Raw genomic sequence first — 19,100 nt, 5'->3', positions numbered from 1 at the left:
GGGGCGACGTTTGAAACCCAACAGTAGGTGCGCGCGGCCATCGAGTAGCAACGCCAAAACCGGAGCTGGAGTTGGGCGGTGCGGTGCGCTCGGGAGCGGCGGCCTCGGGAGAGGCGGCGTCGGCGTGAGAGGTGGGCGCCGGTGCGGGGCGGGCGACGGGGGTGGGGGGCCGCGGTTGCGGGCGACGGGGGTGGGGGGCCGCGGTTGCGGGCGACGGGGGTGGGGGGCCGCGGTTGCGGGCGACGGGGGTGGGGGGGCCGCGGTTGCGGGCGACGGGGGTGGGGGGCCGCGGTTGCGGGCGACGGGGGTGGGGGGCCGCGGTTGCGGGCGACGGGGGTGGGGGGGCCGCGGTTGCGGGCGACGGGGGTGGGGGGGCCGCGGTTGCGGGCGACGGGGGTGGGGGGCCGCGGTTGCGGGCGACGGGGGTGGGGGGCCGCGGTTGCGGGCGACGGGGGTGGGGGGCCGCGGTTGCGGGCGACGGGGGTGGGGGGCCGCGGTTGCGGGCGACGGGGGTGGGGGGGCCGCGGTTGCGGGCGACGGGGGTGGGGGGCCGCGGTTGCGGGCGACGGGGGTGGGGGGCCGCGGTTGCGGGCGACGGGGGTGGGGGGCCGCGGTTGCGGGCGACGGGGGTGGGGGGCCGCGGTTGCGGGCGACGGGGGTGGGGGGCCGCGGTTGCGGGCGACGGGGGTGGGGGGCCGCGGTTGCGGGCGACGGGGGTGGGGGGCCGCGGTTGCGGGCGACGGGGGTGGGGGGCCGCGGTTGCGGGCCTGTGTGTGCGGGGGCCCGGTGTGCCCTGTCCCGGGCCCTGCCTGGTGACCGGGCGCAGCACCGTGTGTCCGTGCCGAGGGAGGGTTCTGTGCGGCAGCTGTGGCTGTGGGGAGTGGGTGGATGCGGCAGTGGTGGGACGTTACCTTGTAGCGGGGTGTACCTGCAGGGAGCGAACGCTGGGCTCCCAGAAGGCTGCTGCAACATCACCTTATACCCTCCCTGTGCCCCTTTTTCTCCAGGAGCAATGGAGCAATCAGCTGCCTCCCCTCGGCTGTTCTCTGATGATGACGGTGTTGCAGCCTCCCCTGTTCTTGAATCTACAGCGACAGGGTTTGCGACTGATGTGCACAGGAACCTGCTGTCGGAGTTCTCTGCCATCTCGCCAAATCTGGAGGGTTCCCAGCAGGTGAGGCTGGAGCTCTGTTGTTACAAACAGGGCAGTGTTTTGACTTGTAGCTGCTGCATCTCTGTACAAAGGCGTTGGTGGTGCAGGGCTAACAGAGACCCTTCAGAAAGGGCTAGACCAAAATGTTGTATTGCAGGGGGCAGTTCCTCTTATGAACGGTACAGCCAGCAAGTGTTCTTTAAACACGATGGCTCTTAGTGTGGTGTTTGGTCTGAATTACTAGATAAGCAAAAGAAAAACAAAAAAAAAAAGAAAAAAAAGGACGCTGTGCCTGGAAATGCCTAAGAAAGGTTCTGGCCTTGCTGGGGGTTTTGGGACCAAAGAAGTCTCCATTAGCTACTGAGTACTAGTTGGGGTAGCCACACGTGTTCCATGCTGTGGCTTCTGTTAGTGTTCTGATGGATGGTTGTGTATTGCCTCTCTGGCTACCATGTTTAATCTGCTGACTTTTGCAGGCTGTAACAGAAGACAGTAATGAAAAATTAAAGGTCTATCTGAGAGTTCGACCTCTGAAACCTATAGAGGTGGAAAAAAGAGAAGACCAGGTGAGACACTGGGTGAAGCAATCTCTGAGCTGGTTGCCCGTGTGCCTGCTGGGAGATGATATTATCCTTTGCTGTCTATGCTATGGCCTCTTGTGAGCTGTTGTGATGACGGAGGTTTATGTGTTCTTTAGGGCTGTGTCTGCATTGAGAATTCGGAGACACTTTTTCTAAAAGCCCCTAAAGACTCCTTCAACATGCGGAGCACAGAACGTGGAATAGGACAAGCGATGCACAGATTCTCTTTCACCAAGGTAGGTAATTGGGACAAACAATTCATCTGGAAGGTTTTTTTGAGCTTAAACCCACCTTACCACTTGAAAAGCTGGCTTACTAATGCTACTGCATCCAATGCACCGTGTGAACTATGCAGTCTTATACAAATGTCTTGTCCTGGTTTCAGCTGGGATGAGTTCACTTTCTTCCTAGTAGCTAGCACGGTGCTGTGTTTTGGCTATGATGTGAGAACAATGTTGATAACAGCACTGATGTTGTTGCTGGGTACTGTTTATACGAAGTCAATGACTTTTTGGTTTCTTGGGCCCTGCCAGCCAGGGGGCTGGAGGGGCACAAAAGACTGGGAAGGGACACAGCCAGGTCAGCTGACTTGAACCAGCTGAAGAGGTATCCCATACTATGGGATGTCATGCTTGGTATATAAACTTGGAGGATTAGCTGAGGCGGTTCGTTGCTCAGGGACTGGCTGGGCATCAGTCAGCAGGTGGTGAGCAGTTGTATGTGCATCACTTGTTTTTCCTTTTCCTTCAGATTTTATCCTTTTTCCCCACCTTTCCATCATAATTATTATTACTGATGTTCTTACCTCTTTATTCTGTTTAAATTATTAAATTGTTTGTATCTCAACTCTCAAGTTTTACATTTCTTTCTGATTCTGCCCCCCATCCCTCCAGGTAGGGGGGAGTGAGCAATTGGCTGTGTGGTGCTTGGTTGCTGGCTGGGGTTAAACCACAACACGCCTCTACTTAAGTTTGTTTCTGTTGCTGCTGCTTTAGTTTTTCTCTTTTTAAGCTGATCCTGACAACTTTTTTGGCAGCAAATGCTGAACTCTTGTTCATGAGGCTGTAGTGATATTAGATGTTCCTGGATTAAGCAAGTGATCAGTTTATTTATGTAGGGGGCTTGGACTGGAATTACTGGTGGGTCTGTTGCTCATGATGTGGGGTTAGTGGAGGGAACAAGGGACTACGTAAAATCACTTGAACAACCATCAGCAGTCAAAAGATTGGACAGATCTACATGAAGCCATTTTTCATATGTTTTGTTTGCAGATCTTTGGACCAGATGTGGGGCAGAAATTGTTCTTTGATGCGACAATGAAGCAGATCATAAAGGATGTCCTGAATGGGCAGAACTGGCTGGTTTACACCTATGGCATCACCAATTCAGGGAAGACTCACACTATTCAGGGTAAGGAAAACACCAGGTGTTAGTAGCCTGTTGAGGGAGTTGTCTGCTGCTACATGTGAATCCTCAGCTTGCTGCTATTCTTGCTTCAGGCACCAACAAAGATGGGGGGATTCTGCCTCGCTCCTTAGCAGTCATCTTCAACAGTGTGGGGGACCAGCTGTACCAAGCCATGGATGTGAAGCCTTCCCTCTCCAATGAGGTGATCTTGCTGAACAGCACGCAGGTGCGGCAGGAGGAGAACAAGAAGCAGACCGTGCTGCGGGGGGGTCTGCGTGAGGTAAGTGTGTGGCTTCTAGGAGGTTTAACAGGGAAAGGATGGTGTCACACTACATACGTGCTCATGTTCTCTGTTTCCTTCCAGGAGGAGCTGTTAATGTCACAGAAGAGGCGTCCCACTACTGAATCTCGGCTCCAGGCCACCACTGGTTGCAGTTTTGACAGTGGAGTTGCTGGCCTCTCTTCATCTAGCCAACTCGCCAACCATTCGGACACCAGCCAGCAAGAAGGTATGTCTGGAAGCCTGTTGCATACTACCTGCTACTTGTTGTTGGAGAACGGAGGAAGAAAAGGTGATGGTTATTTGGATGCTCTGTTGTGGCTAACGGAGCAAAGGTGCTGTAGTTTCACAAATTCTCCCTTTTGAAAAATAAGGACGTCAGGGCTGAAGAACTTTGTATGTGCATCTTGCCAACATGTGAATTCACCACTGCGTAATAACCAAGCCTTGTGATTTGAAGTTACTGGAGAGACACTTCAGGGAATATTGTTGGTTATTAAGCAGCTGAATGCAAGATTATGGGGATAGCCAGAAAGTAGGGTGCTAAAGTGACATGTTGCACTGAGCACTTGTGCTCAGACTTTTGAGGAGGAACTACTAGCTGGTATGGTGTCCAGAAGCATGGAGTGATTGAGGTAACAAAGAATAAAACTTGACGTATACTGGGAAGTGTTATGTTTGAAATGTCCTATCCTTCTGGCGTCAAGATCAAGGATATAAAAAGTCCTTACACAGAATGGAGGACACTTTAGGCTGTCTCACCGGGGACAGGCATTAAAGTAGATCCAAATAGGAGGAGGTATATAGAATAATTTGTGGGGTAGTTTCTGCTGAAGAAAGATATCTCACTCTAGCTAAACAGTTTAGGTCGGACCTGTGAAAAAAACGTGGTCATGATTTTTTTTTATTTTCCTCCCCTCCCCAGAACCAGGCCCTCGCTGGGCTGACTCGGATTGTGTTTCACTCACCGACGCAGGAGATGTGCAGTTCTCCATCTGGGTCTCCTTTTTTGAGATTTACAATGAGTTAATCTATGACTTGTTAGAACCGGCTTTACCTAGCCGGACCCGCAAGAGGCAGACACTGCGGCTCTGTGAAGACCAGACTGGCAGCCCCTATGTGAAAGGTAGATTTACCTGAAAGATATTTTTATTGGCCTGCTAGGGAGACTTGAGGACTGATTGGGTGGCTTAGCAATGATGTGTTGGGAGCACAATGTCATCTGCGGCCCCTCAGAGCTCTCTGCTTTTGGATTATGGAACTGTTAAGTTTGTTAATGTCGAGGAGATGCAATGGTGAAGTTGGGGCTGAGATAATTAAGTTTTCTGTAAGTCTCCTAACTGGCTTGCCCAATGCATGCCTGCTTTTCCAGATCTGAACTGGATCAATGTCCAGGATGCTGATGAGGCCTGGAAGCTCCTGAAACTGGGTCGGAAAAACCAGAGTTTTGCTAGCACCCACATGAACCACAACTCCAGTCGCAGGTCTGAAGGGAGAGGGAGGTCATTTAGGTAGAAATACAATTTTGTATTTCTATATGGGCTTCTAAAGGTTGCATTTCCTTTCTAAAAATCTGCATGTTTCTTTGCAGTCACAGTGTCTTCTCCATTCGGATTCTACACTTGCAAAGAGGTGGCACTGGAATTGTTAAAATCAGCGAGTAAGTTTCATACTCTCTAGGATCTGGGGGTGTTCCCTGGAGACTCAACTTCTCTGTGTCTCTTGTTGTGGATCTGGGGTATGGGAAGTATCTTGAGGAAGGTCTTGGTGAAAGTACTTAGAAGGAGTAAATGTTCCCACTCTTAAGACTTGGAACTGACTGAAGAGTTTGTGAGGAGTACTGCAAAGTGCAACTTGAGGTAATTCTCAGGCTTTCTGAATGTAGGTAAATGTGAGTAACCTTGGTCTTGCAGCAGGGGCTGACCAGAGTGCTGCTTGATGCCTGTTCTGGGATGTAGTTATCTGGAAATGGGTTGTCGCAGTACCTGGGAAGTGGCTGTCCTGAGAACTGGCAAAGGGTCTTTGAACTTGATGCTGTAAGGCTCATGTTGCTGTTACCTTGTGCAACCCCTACACTTGGGGGTTTCGGTCCAGCAATAGCCCGTACATCCCAAAAGAGCTTTCTGTGCCCTTATGGCGAAGGTGAGCAGGGTAGGTGATCGCAGGAGGTCTCAATTCTAAACCAGCACAGAATAGGACAAACCTAGTAAGTCGCGTGAATATCGCCTGTGTTTTCTTCAGGTTATCCTTGTGTGACCTTGCGGGGTCAGAACGCTGCAAAGACCTGAAAAGCGGGGACCGAATGAAAGAGGCAAACAACATCAATACCTCCCTCCACACGCTGGGTCGCTGCATTGCTGCCCTCCGCCAGAACCAGCAGTCCAAGTGAGTATCCCGAACTCCAGAGGGAGACTATGGGGAGGCTGTTCTGCTTTCCCATGGGCTCACTCTTTTCTCTCCCCACAGAATGAAGCACACCGTGGTTCCCTTCCGGGACAGCAAGCTAACCCGTGTGTTCCAAGGTTTCTTCACTGGACGTGGGCACTCTTGTATGATTGTTAACATTAATCAGTGTGCATCTACATATGATGAAACGCTCCATGTAGCCAAGTTCTCAGCCATTGCCAGCCAGGTAAGTAGCATGCACCAGCATCACGGCATGGTCAGGATACAGCCTGCTTCTGTGGGAATGGGCTCCTTTCTACCACGAGGCAGGGGCAACGCTTGCAAGTCTTCCCTGTGCTTCTCCAGTGGATTACTACCTTTATAGTATTTCCAGACTTTGCTAAATGCAAAGGGTTGCAGAGAAATGCCATGTTTAAAGACTATAAAGCTTCCAGGCTTTATGGACTAGTAATAATGGCCTCTTCCCCTTCAGCTTGTTCAGACACCTCCCACGAAGCTGGGCATTCCATCCATCCAGTCAATCATGAAAGAGCACAAGAGGCGAACCAGCCAGGGTTCAGAGGCAACAGCAGCAGCAGCAGAAGTGGTATCGGAAGGAGGCAGTGATGATGAAGCAGATGCCTCCATGTATGACAAAGAGGTGAGTTGTGATTTGTTTTACAGCCTTTATGGATAGAGGAGCAAGAACATGACTGTTAGCTTTGGCCTGGGAGGTAGGGCTGAAGCTTGGCCCTACACCAAAACATGTCAGAGAACCTCAGAAGGATATAGGATGCAGGAAACTGGGAATCAATGAGGAAAACATTCCACAGTTGGTCTAAATCTGAAGCCCATGGTTAATCTGGAAATGCTTTGTCAGCTATGGAATAGGGACAGTAAGAGCTCAGTTGCTGACCTACAATCCCTGCTCTGCAAGGGAAATCTAGAGATCAAAAAACATGCAAAGCAGATGGCTAAACTGAGGAAAAATTATCAAACTTCCTCGATAATCAAAGCAGGCAGCTGGAATAGCTGAAAGATCAAGATGGAAGTCGTGTACCTATAGAGACTTGGGTTGTAGCGTGTCAAGGTAGCAAATGCAGGTGCAGCCCTGGGTGGTGCTGTAGGGGAAGCTGCTGTGGAGATTGCTCCACCTGCAGTGCGGTGTTTAAGCCATCTCATGGGAGAGGAATGAAGAGCAAACCTGGTAACCTCTCTTCCCAAATGACTAAAAGAATCTTAAACCTAGATCGCTCCAGCCTACAGATAGGGGATCACCTAATCTATATAAGGTCTTAATTGTGTTGTGCAGTGTGGGCAATGGAGTTTGTGTCGTTCTTGCAGCACTTGTTGCATGTAGCAGAAGCTGTACGATTACTGCTGGTGCAAGAGCGGTACGAGAAGCTGCAACTAGAAGCGCGCCTCCGTGAGGAGATCTGCGATGAGATGCTGGAGCGCATGCAAAAGAAGGAGCAATGGTGGAGGTACAGCTTATGCTGTCTCCCTCCCTTTGTTCAAGGTGTGCTACAGTACTAAGAATTGCCAGACCCTGACATGTTGTTTGTTCTCTTTGTAGCGAACATATGGATACTCAGATTGAGCTGCTGGAGGAACTGTATGAGGATAAACTGAGTACCCTGAAGGAGTCGCTGAGTGACTATTACCAGGAGAAGATCCAGGTTTGTTCAGGGCAGTGAAATGACACCAGGAAAGTGGCAGTGGGTTGAGAGGGGACTAGAGGTATTTGAGTCCAGTATGGTGACTTATGCAAACCTGAAAGGAAAGATTTTGGTTTTTGAGGCATTTTTTGTGATATTATTTGATAGCTTTATACACAATTTTTGCTTTTTATATACTACTTTATGTAGCTCGCTAGGTTTTCTAATTTTCAGCCTTTAATCTGGAAGCTAATGGGTAACCATTCTGACTCCTCTATTTGTTCGTGAGCAGAGCTCTCCTCCCTTATTCTTTTTGCTAGTGGTTTACTTGCACTTTTCAGGTTAACACAAGTTAGTTAGTTTTCTTCTTATTCCTAGCTGTGATGATGAGTATGGGCCTGTCTGTATTTTTCATGCCATGGCATTTGAGTGGCCTCTGGGTCTTGCTGCAGACATCTCTGGAGATGCCAACTCTCAAAAAGTACCTTCAGAGGCTGTAAAAAAGGGGCTTAAACTCCCAGGAAATGGGTTCACTGTTTTCACTTAAAGGACATTAAAGGCTGGGTCCAACATGTGAAGTGTATGTGATTGAGTCCCTTGGAAGAAAGACATTGAAAGCTTCATAGAAGCTGTGTCAAGAAAATCTTGCTAAATGTTTGAACAAACTTGCTTCCTAAGGAACGTGATGAGACGATTGAGGAGCTCCAAGCTGCTCTACAGGAGGCAAAACAAAAATTGGAAAGCTTGAATACTAAGCAAAAGAACTCGGGGCAAGGCTTGCGTCGATCAAAGCGAGTGGCTACCTCATGCGCTCTGCAACAGGAGCTGGAAGATACTAAGGCTAGACACGAGCAATGCCAAATGGAGTTAAATGCTGTAAGAGCAGGTAAGGCAGTGATGCTGCACTGGTTCTGAACTATGCCTGAGCAATCCTTGTAGAAGGTTACAGATACTTTTTTGAGTAGGGTACATTAGTGGTTTCAGGATGTCTGAATCCAATCTGAGTTGTACATGATGGGAATAATGCACTGGACAGACAAGGTTTCACTTTTTGACATGATCCTCCCTTAAAGTCCATTTTCAGCTCCCTGTTCAAATTCTAAAGTCCCTTGTGTAATTGAAAGGGAGAAGTCTGGAATGTCTGCACAAATACAAAGCTTTTCTCAGCTTGCCTGTGGTAGCTTATCTCAAGGGAAGTCTTGACTTCAGAAAAACTGAAAGCTTATGAATGTACTGTTGCTCACTACTTTTTGTCTGTTTATAGAGTTGTGCAAGTACCAGAAATTAATGCAGCCACCTCCCTCTGCCAGACCCATTACCGTGGATGTAGACAGGAAGCTGGAGGATGGACAGAAGGTAACTCTGTGTTACAGAAAGGAATGCTTGGAGGCAAGGTGGTTGCCAGTTTAAACTGTGTTTGGAGTTGCCATTTTCAGGTTTTTAAACAAATAGTTGAAGGTGAACTGGGTCTGTTGAAAACAAATCCTTGAGATGTGGAAGGCTGTGGTATCTGTGATCCCAGTGTACCTCACTCAGACAGGATCTTCCCTCAGTGTTCTGTGTCTGAATTACGCTGGAGCAGCTTTGCTTGCAGAGCAATGTCAAAGTTAGCTATTGTATTAAATCTTTCTTCTGCAGAACATCAGACTGCTGCGTTCAGAATTACAAAAACTTGGAGTGTGTCTTCAGTCTGCAGGGAGAGCATGCTGCCACACTACAAGTGCAGGGAAACTTCGAGAAGCCCTTTGTATGTGTGATGACATTCTGGCTAAACAGGTAACGTGTCTGTTTTATTGTGGCTTGCATGGGGTGGGATTTAGTCTATGCACTTTCCCGTCATCAACAGAATAAAGTTCTTGCAGCAGATAAAAATAACTTATTCTCTAGACACTATTACATTAAGTACAAGCTCTATTACTAATTTTTTCAATGGCCAAGTCAGACTGTATAGTTGACTCTCCAAAGGAGACCCAAATTGTTCCTGTTCAGTTAATGGGCAGCCTGCACTTAAGAGAATTCAGAGTTCTCACTTCTGTATCCACTTCACTCTGTCACAGTTGCTACGGCAGCATGTTGCAGCAGGATGGATTTGGCTTTTTCCTAGCCTTACTGCCCCTATTTTGTTACTGAACTGCTACGCTGTTGACAGCAGAAGCTTTATGCATGGCCTTATTTAGCACTCCAGTTAATGAGTTTTGGCAAAAAAAAATAGAAAATTATCCTCTTCAGTTCATAGTAACCAGAAAGCTAGGCAATTTGTCATATCTTTACATATCCTGCCTTCCATTTCTCAGGACCAGACACTGGCAGAACTGCACAACAACATGATGCTGGTAAAACTAGACCTGCGGAAGAAAACAACTTGCATTGCTGAACAGTACCACACTGTGCAGAAGCTCCAGGCTCCTACACCATCTAGCATAAAGAAACGTTTCTGTACCAACAGGGAAAACCTACAACCTCCTACCAAAAAGCCCTTCCTCTACAACCTTATGTCACGTTCAGCTACTAGTCCTGTTGCTGGCAGAGGGTGGCAACTTCGTTCAGTTGCTCAATGACTTTTCACAAAGGGATCCCTGCCCTGCTATTACTGGCACAGGTGGCAAATCCAATATAATAGCATCTTTTTTTTTTGTCTGTACTTGTTTATTGTTATTGTAGCTTCTTGAGTTTATGTAAACATTTTTAGATATGTTTATAAACTTTTAATCGATACCAAAGTGGACAAAATGGCCTTCTGCAATTTAAACACTACAACAAGGAAAGTCTTTTAAATATAAAAGAATGTGGATGACCAAAGTTTTTTTAACAAAAAGACAAGTTAAAAGTGAGTTCTTATCTTCAACTTTGTTGGTACATAATTAAAAAATAAGTTCACAAGATCCTCCTTGAAATATATTTTCCCTTCCTTGAATTATAATCCTTTATTAAAGTACACACGTTCTAGTTCAGGGTTGTTCTCTTGGATCTTGGCTTGCAATTCTGGCTCCAAGCGTGTTACAGACATAGAACTATGCAAAAGAAACAGTAAAATGGTTATATATGATAAACACCTGAATGTAAAATACTGTAAGGATAGTAATCTACCTAGTTGCTTGAGGTTTGTTGCTAGCTTTAGGAAAGTAAGTTTCTATTGTTGTTATTATTAAATACAATGTATTTGCATATTTAACTGTCTGTTTTTATTCAACTGAATAAAAGGTTTATTTTTATAAAAATAAATCTCATAGTAAAGTGAATAAACTTGCTGGGTCATCTATAACAGCTGTGACTTCTTAAATATAGTTTAAGGTCTGATCTTCCTCGAAATGGAATGCTCTGGTTAAAATTAAGAAGTGTACCACACTTGCTATGCTTGTTTTTAAAGGCATCTCCAGGAAGCCAAGTGATACTTAACTACCACAACTCTGCTATGCCAGGCAGGGAAACATCCTATCAGACAGCTTTGTTATACTCAATTACATCAGAGGAGAAGTTTCTGGAAGTCAAAAGCTACTTTAGTTGCTCAATATTTTAACAGATTTGACTGCAGCCTGCATTGTTTAAGCTACATTTGGCAGCTTGTCAAGTTTAGGCAGCCACTAATGGTAGGAGAGGGATGGCTTGGCTGAATTCAAGACCCTATTCGTATTACATATGGCCAATTACATTATTTGTGGGTAACCCATTCAGGTTTCATTATGATTTCAGCTATGATGACTATTGTTTCTAAGACAGTATTTCAGTACTGAGCTATTTGTGTATTCATGAAAAAGCCTTTCTGGGAAAATATTAATCCAATTACAAATAAGCATGTATAGTCAAGTGCTGCTCTGTATAACCAGAGGAGTTCCCAGCTGAAAACAAAATGGGCTCTGACTATATTTAAGGAAGCCATAACCTTACAGAACATGAATGCATTGTTTGGGCCACATTAGCCTTTTTTATGAATCATTTCAGTGATTCTTAACTTTGTATTATTAAGCTCAAACTTCTCAGCTTGAAATAGTATGGTTAAATTACTCACCCAAACCTCTCATTCACTATTATTGGTAGCTGCATCTCAAGCTTAATTCAACCTTTATATATTACTGATGAGTAACACAGTTATTTTTCTGAATATTCTCATGTTTATCACACTTGTTATATGGGAATTAAGACTGTATGCTCTAGGAGGCAATGACCACTTGTTTCTGTCTCTGCAGTACATTGCATCTGGAAGTGTAACAGTAAAGTAAGAATAATGTATCAGGAATACATACCTTTTTTGAGGAAATAGCGCACAACACAGGGGTGTTGCAAACACAAGACTGCAGGAGACAAAAAAATGGGTTTACAATATTTAGGGTGCTAAAAGAGAATTCAAAACCCTTAAGACTGGTCTTCTAGGCAGAAAGCTGTAGAGGAATGAAGCTGGGTTAATTAACAATATACAGCTGTCGGCTGGCTTCCAGGGGCCGTGGGTTGGCTGATGTGCATAAGGTGCAGCTGGGGCTGGTTCCTGCTAAGTAGTTAAATAGCTCTAAGGGGTATAGAAGAGGAGCAGCCAATCAAAGACCTGGAAGAAGCAGAGGGAGGAGGAGGAGCAGCTGCCCTGGATGTAGGAGAGGCAAGAAGCAGGGTGGACTGGCCTGAAGAGGATGAAGAAACAGCATGAACAGTAGATGAACCTTTGAAACCTTGTGGGGGATTGGTGGCTGTGCTGGGGCAAGGTGTGACAAGTACTTACTGAATACAGTAGTAAGACTACTGACAACTTACTACAGTAACAAAAAACCCGATGATTTGATGTCCTTCCACTGTTTTGCATTTGTGTGTATGCCAACTTTATGCTAGACAACAGCAAATGAAAACTTTCCATTAACCAAATGTTTCAAGAATGCAGCCTCTACAGGAGGTAACAGCCAAAGCATCTTTTCGAATCGAGCTGCTACATGCCTTTTTACCATTCCCTTTCTTTCTCCCTCCCTCTGTGTTTTCTTGGCTGCTTCTTCATTACTAATGACTTTTTTTACATGTATCATCAATTACCTCCATATCAGTATCCTCATCCAGTCTCTCAACTTTTTATTCTTTGAACAAATCAGAAATATTGTTACTTTCTCCAAAAAAACCCTACAAGTCTCTCTTAATAGCATGCACAAGCCAAAGAAGTCACTTACCAGAATCCAACTAATCCAACTTGAATAGGAGCACTCATCCAAGGAAACCTCTGTTGAAAACAAACCACACACAGTGAGCATGGTGTCTTTTCTTTACTGCTTGTATTGTAAGAGACATTGCACCTAAAGATTCCTGGACATGATGAAGGCAAAACAATTACCAGCACACCTTAATGCTGAGCTCCAATCTGAGAGCTCAAGCTCTTTGAAAAGTAATAATTCCCAGTGATCTCAATGTTATCCTGAGTAAGTGTCCCTTAAACACTACACTAGGTTGTTGACTGATTTACTTACAACCTGATCCTGAGTACACGGGCCATTTCTTTGAGTCACACAAGCCCACGGTAGCTACCAACACAGGCAAAGGTTGGAGCGGTGCTGCAAGTGCAAGATGCTGCCACACTTCTAAGGGCACAGTGACTTTTGCAAGAGCAAGATCTGGTTACAGCTCCAACTGTCTATTTGGCAACATGAAATGGTTTTAACTTCCAGCTGGAGATTTACTTTGTGAGCAACAGCATGTGCAGCCACTAACCATAAATGAGAGGTGTAAAGGGAACACGTAAGTCTGCCTCACTTAGCCCATTTTCCTGTCTTATGAGTTGCTCTGACATGCAGGAACTTGCCCCTGTAGCACAGTCTGACACGCTCCAGCTCTGCAAGAGTTCACCTTTCGCTAAAGGAAAAAAGGGGAGAAGAACTGGGGAAACACCTGAGGAAGCAACGCATAACCTACAAATGCATTTTTAACATATTCCTCATTACTGCAACTTTTGCAGAACTTGAACATATGGCAAGAAATATGGTAAATTTTCTTGTAGGCCTTTAAATGATTTAGGAATCCACTTCCCTCCCATGTTAGAATTTTAGTTGTAATTAATTACTAAAAATAAACCCAGACCTGTTTAAATAACACTGCTGCAACAGCGTTCTGTTGCTGCAATAAAATCAGTGTCTGCAGTAAGTAGGACATACACAACTGCTGTGATAACAGGAAGTTGATTTGAAAACAAAACACCTAATGAGTTAAAAATCACGTTAAAGTAGATTATGCTTTCAACAAAGATGGTGGTTTTTTTCTGCAAGAAGCATTTCTCAAGATATAGCAGTTAGAGGGGAAACTGGTGAACAAAAGGTGGTTCTATTTGAGACTAGAAACAGAAAAAAGAAATTCAGGAAGCTCAGCAGGACAAATCTTCGTTCTAAGGAAGGTCACAGCAGTGTAAGAGGCATGGAAAACAAGCCTGTGTGGATTGAATTTTCTACAGAACCTGAGGGAGAAGAAATTATGTAGAAGATTGTTTATCTTTTTTTTTCTCCCCCCCACCCTGCCCCGAGTCAACCTGTAATCCAGAAATGAGTGCAGGAAGAACCGTGCAATTCAGCAATAACCTGCAACAACAGATAAATGGAAAAAGACAGCAACAGCAAGAAGGATAAAGGGTGAATGCAGCAGTGCTCTGCTGTTCTGGCATTCCACTAAACACACTTTCATTTGACTCTCAGATGAGATAAATTCATTCAAAGTACTTTATATTTTATATGCTGGGAGAGCTCATGACAAGAGACGGTGTGACTGACAGTGAAAGGAATGTAGGACTGTGGCACTGGTTGAATATTACATGTATCTGGGAACACGTCAAACTCCGTACTGCAAATGATTTCAGTCTCTGAGGAGATTTAAGGGAGAGGGTTGTTGCATGTTGCAGTATGAGTGTGGGACCCAAGATACTTCCAAACATGATTTTGTAACTGAAGAGACTGTTAGAGGTTATCATAAGAGTAATAGATGTTTTCATGCCTTTATCAGAGCGTGTCATTAATCTGAGAGAGAGTGAGAGGTGTTTACTAGTAAAGACAATACAAACAACATCTATTTCATGTGCTGGAACATTTTTTGCCAAGGAGGTACTTGATCTGAGTTACAGCCTTTATTTTTTAAGAATGTTACCACGCTGAATTAATCAAGAAAGATGATGAGGTAAACTTCTAACAGTGGGAGGTCAATATTAAGAATTGGAGTTGTCCAGGAAACAATGTAAAACAATAAAGCAAAACTCAGATGCAGGCTGTACATCCCTACAAAGAGAGAAAATGGAGAAAGTACAAGACAGCAGAAGAATCTACTGTGTTAGAGAACTATCATTTCACTCTGGAAGAAGGCAGTTCCCAATGAATTAGGATTTAATTTCCAGATGTCTTTATGGCATCTTTAGTGGTTACCGCAAAGAGAGAAAATAGAGAAACGATAAGCAAACAAAATCCGTATTTTTTCTAACTGCTTCCTTTCATTGTTGGAACTCAAAATCTGTCAGTTTTCCTAGGCTAGCTATGCCTGCTTTAAAAAAAAACCAAACAAACAGAATAACTGAAATGACAGTTAAATTAGGAATGCAAGGAGGACTCTAAGGCATCAGACATTCAAGAATGATGCTTACAAAAAAAAAAAAAAGGCTCTCTGTTCTAGTTTTGAATACAGATTTTAGTTGCAGACTAAGAGACCCCAAGGTCACAGTCTTTGAGGCTGAGGGGGAGGAACAGGTGAGCATGAATGGTCATGATGGTACCAAAGACCACTGAGTAGTCACTGAAGAAATCGCTCATTTTTGCTGATCTGAAAAATTCACAACACCCTTATGTTGATTACACCACACAAAACCAACAGATACTTGTCTCCAAGGAGGTTGTTTTAAGGATATATAAGGAAATCTCTGTAATCAACCTGAATGTTAATACAGTGTGTAGAACAGGAGAGAAACAGTAGCTGAACCTGTAAGAGTAGTAATATAAATTAAAACTTCAGTGTTGATGAGAATTTTCAGAAGTTTCTATGAAAAAATAATTTCTTTCCTTAGGAGAAAGGTTACCTGTAATTAAAATAAATTATAAAATGCTGTGCCTCAGAGCAAGGTTGTTTATGGATCCTGCTGCAGCAGATGAAGTAACTTGGTTGTGTGAAGAGCTAGTCAAGTGTATGTTGGAAGGGATAATGAACACAGACATTATACAGCCTAATGAAGAACTTCTACACTGCATAATCGCATAAATGGCAGCCAAAGCCACTGCTAAAGCCTATAGCAAGAGCACATATATATAAAAAATATTTTTTCAAGTCAAGAAACACTCTTTTTCAGGCATGTGCTTGTGTTTTAAAAAAAACCTCTTGAGTCATTTTCTAGCAGTAACTTTTGGGAATATTGTTAATTCATACTAAATATTACCATCAAAATGTCCTTGTGGAAAACAATATTGGAATATGGAGGATGAATACATTACTAATACATAACCTACATCTTATTTCAAATATCAGAACATGATAACCTGCTATCGCTGAGACCAGCATTCCAGAAGCATTTCTTTCTCTCTTACTGCAGAACACCATTTTATTTTCTTCATTATTTCATAACCATTTGCCCGTTTTCTGGCCTTGTGTGTTAATAGGCTTTGACAAGCATACAAGAATTATTTTCAAGAGTGATGGTATGCGAAGCAAAGGCTAAGAATAATGAGTTAGTAAAGATGTGGATGGTGTTGGAGTAGTTCAAATGGGATGGTGCTTCTGAAACCTCAAGAAGACATGCAGAAGCTGCTTGTTAAAAATGCAGCTTATTGGTTTTAATACTATTCTCTACCAAGTGTTACCACTGACTACCTGCAGAGCAGTGTTTCACCTGAACTCACAGTCTTTGAGGCTGAGGGGGAAGAACAGGTGAGCATAAATGGTCATGATGGTACCAAAGACCACTGAGTAGTCACTGAAGAAATCGCTCATTTTTGCTGATCTGAAAAATTCACAACACCCTTATGTTGATTACACCACACAAAAACAATAGATATTTATCTCCAGACCCTGAGGATTGCTGCAATTTCTTCACAAATGTCATGAATCTGCCAGTTGATCTGATAGTGTTTGTGATATTTCTCTCATGTCAAATACATTTAATTTTTGCTTGAAATTTATGATTTTTTTTTTTTTTAAACAACGGATAATGTTCTGGGTAACACATTCTCATGAACATAACAGTATCACAAGCTGCTTAAAGCTACTCTGCAAACAGGGTATGGGTCAAAAGAAATAAGCAATTAAGAATTAGCCAAATCAGCATAGGACTCGTTATGCTGCAGACAAATAGTGTGTTTGGATGTGCTGCAGTCTCATTTCTTTCAGGAGATAAAAGCAGCACACACTGACTTTCCCTCCAAAAGTCCAGCATTTCCTGTTTTTATATTCTGAGCACTAGTGTTTTTTGTTAACAAGGGAGAAGCGAAGCATTTCACGGAAAAACAGTTTTTAAAATTGGAAGACACTTGGGACCTCTTCCCAATGCCTCATTTATATATACAGAAGCACTTTCAAATGGTGTATGTAACTGGGTAATTAACTCTGCACAAGAAAAAAGAAAGGCAGAAATAATAAGAAATAGAATCTTAATATTTTAGAAAACTTTATCTTAGGCAAACAAATTCAGGCAACCTCCCTTGCTCGCCCTCCCAGTCCCTACCCAAACCACTTCTCCAAGGGAGGGTCTGGAGACTCAGACCATGTTTTCTTTTGGCTAGGTTTTTCTATGAGGAAGGAGACAGACTGCCTCCGGGTACCCGTGGGAACCCCAGGCTGAGACTGCCCAGAGCTACTTGGTAAGTAAATCAGTGATACCAGCTGGTGAAGATGAAACTCCCTTTACTGGTAAAGAATTATAGACTTCCTCATCTCAATATTATTCCTCTTGTGTTAGACAACCCTATAATTAATTTCATTATTGTTCTTTACCCTCTCATGTGCACACAGTGCATAATGTCGATTTAGTTTATATATTTACTAACACCAGGTGTTTGACTTCACACTACATTAGCATCAACAGAATACGGGACATAAGTAATCTTTGACAAAGTATGCTCATTCTATGCCTACTCTGCACTTGCTCATCCAGTAAATTTTAAAGGACCATTTTCAAAAGAGATTTTTACTATCATTATTGTTTCCAAAGTCAAACTGCTACTACAGCAGCTAAGCAAAGCCTCCTTATTGCTATCTTGAAAAAAAAATAATTAAAATTTTCAATATTTTTTTCTTATCAACTGTATTCCAAGTCTCAGTACAAGGAAGGTTTATTTACTAGGAGGACTTCTGCATTTTAAGAACAATTATAAAAATAACAAAAAAGTTTATATTTTCTTAAAGTTATTTTACACTGTGATATAAAGAACCAAGCTATCCCTCTCTAAGAAAGGCATAAAGAAAGCAACAGCTATGAATCACACTCTGCAGTGACGTCTTCCTAAGAGTGTTTGGGAGCCAAATATGAAGACTCAAAGTATTTCAAATTCATGAAAATACTAACTGAGTATATTAAATACATATACAAAGATTATCTAAGACTAACCTTTAAAAAGGCTCTCTTTTCCAATGTATTCATTATGAAGGGAGGAATTGCTGCAAATGAGAAAAAAAATTAACCTTGGAGGAAAAGACACTTTGTTTTAATTTTCTGTTAAGATTTACCAATACAATTTTCACATCCTTTTCTCATTCACTGAGCTTTCCTTTCACATTGCCAATTCAAGATACTGGATTGGTATTTTACAGAGCTAAACTCTCCCAATTTCACATGTAACTAAACCTGAGCTCAGTACCCTGGCACTGGTTAAGGCACCTACTCTTCACTAAAACAATGCCACTCAAGCAGAATTTGCTACCATTCCTTTGCTACCTGTATCTTTTCTGCAAAAGCATCCCAGGTGCTTTTCTGCTGCACCTCAGTGTAACACTGTGGATGTTTTCACAGTAAGAAATGTACATTTCTCTGTGGAACTTCTTAACAGAAACGTAAAAGCTGCCTGCATAACTGTAAGACAATTTGGCCTCTGAGAAAAATCACTTATACAGAATTTAATCTCTCCCTCACATTACAAACTGATAACCAGGAGCTGCACATGACAGCAGCTATTCTTACCCATGCCAGGAGCAGCCATAAGAATCCTTGATATAACCACCTGGGTAATTGCCTGCTGAGCTGCTTTTGTTGATTCACCCAGTCTGTTTCCATTCTCATCCGTGATGGGGATTCCAAACTTGAGTTCCCTGTTGAACAGGGGGCAAAAATAAATCAGTGACTGACATGCATTTATTCACCTTTCCTGTCACCTCATCTTTGTCTCCTTAAAATTCTCAATTATAAGAATTATGGGTTTTCTTTTATTTCCCAAGGTAGCTTGTTTGTAACACTCCTTGGCACAAAAATTTCAAAGGGCAGAGAAAAGATCTGGGGTAAAATACTCTGAAAAGCAAACAGCTGAGTATCTGTAACAGCAATTGCTGTTTAAGCCTGGTCATGTGCATTCCAAGCAGGAAGAAAGGAGATGCGTTATTTCTGTAGTTCACAGAAGAGAGAGGTTCCTTCAAAAAGCAATTCAGAAAAGAGGAATTTTCTGGACTTCTTGGGAAGTAGTTTGTCCTTTCTGACAGACAACACCACAGGGAATATGGGAAGACTA

The 19,100-nt window shown here is 43.6% G+C and overlaps 2 protein-coding genes across 17 annotated transcripts in view; one reads left to right on the top strand and one right to left on the bottom strand.

The window, feature by feature from the left end:
• Nucleotides 1-10: 10 nt before the first annotated feature.
• On the top strand, nucleotides 11-10,270 carry KIF20A (kinesin family member 20A). 2 transcript variants are annotated; one of them, XM_056349401.1, is made up of 19 exons: nucleotides 11-131; nucleotides 1,008-1,174; nucleotides 1,630-1,719; nucleotides 1,851-1,970; nucleotides 3,006-3,144; nucleotides 3,234-3,421; nucleotides 3,506-3,650; nucleotides 4,347-4,547; nucleotides 4,794-4,905; nucleotides 5,013-5,081; nucleotides 5,663-5,806; nucleotides 5,888-6,053; nucleotides 6,300-6,467; nucleotides 7,151-7,290; nucleotides 7,383-7,485; nucleotides 8,143-8,350; nucleotides 8,729-8,820; nucleotides 9,103-9,240; nucleotides 9,759-10,270. In XM_056349401.1, exons 2-19 carry the CDS (start codon nucleotides 1,013-1,015, stop codon nucleotides 10,020-10,022), a joined length of 2,649 nt encoding a protein of 882 aa, XP_056205376.1. In that variant the 5' UTR covers nucleotides 11-131; nucleotides 1,008-1,012; the 3' UTR covers nucleotides 10,023-10,270. The 2 variants fall into 2 exon arrangements, with proteins under 2 accessions (XP_056205376.1, XP_056205375.1); XM_056349400.1 differs by having other exon boundaries at nucleotides 3,234-3,650.
• Nucleotides 3,559-19,100, bottom strand: part of SFXN1 (sideroflexin 1) — a 47,314-nt gene continuing 31,772 nt past the window's right edge. For 8 of the 15 annotated variants that reach the window (XM_056349409.1, XM_056349410.1, XM_056349416.1 and 5 more), the window contains exons 7-11: nucleotides 18,560-18,687; nucleotides 17,990-18,039; nucleotides 12,606-12,655; nucleotides 11,706-11,753; nucleotides 10,359-10,475 (exon numbers count right to left, since the gene is read on the bottom strand). In XM_056349409.1, coding sequence (XP_056205384.1) covers nucleotides 10,379-10,475; nucleotides 11,706-11,753; nucleotides 12,606-12,655; nucleotides 17,990-18,039; nucleotides 18,560-18,687 — 373 coding nt within the window. In that variant the 3' untranslated portion in view covers nucleotides 10,359-10,378. Of the gene's footprint in view, nucleotides 3,682-6,351; nucleotides 6,492-7,442; nucleotides 7,580-10,358; nucleotides 10,476-11,705; nucleotides 11,754-12,605; nucleotides 12,656-13,140; nucleotides 14,685-15,118; nucleotides 16,388-17,989; nucleotides 18,040-18,559; nucleotides 18,688-19,100 lie in introns of those variants that run through there. The other 7 variants (XR_008823538.1, XR_008823539.1, XR_008823537.1 and 4 more) reach the window with 7 other exon arrangements.

The sequence above is a fragment of the Falco biarmicus genome, chromosome 8 (assembly GCF_023638135.1).
Source record: "Falco biarmicus isolate bFalBia1 chromosome 8, bFalBia1.pri, whole genome shotgun sequence".
Lineage (NCBI taxonomy): Eukaryota > Metazoa > Chordata > Aves > Falconiformes > Falconidae > Falco > Falco biarmicus.
This window is presented reverse-complemented; position numbering and strand designations above follow the sequence as displayed.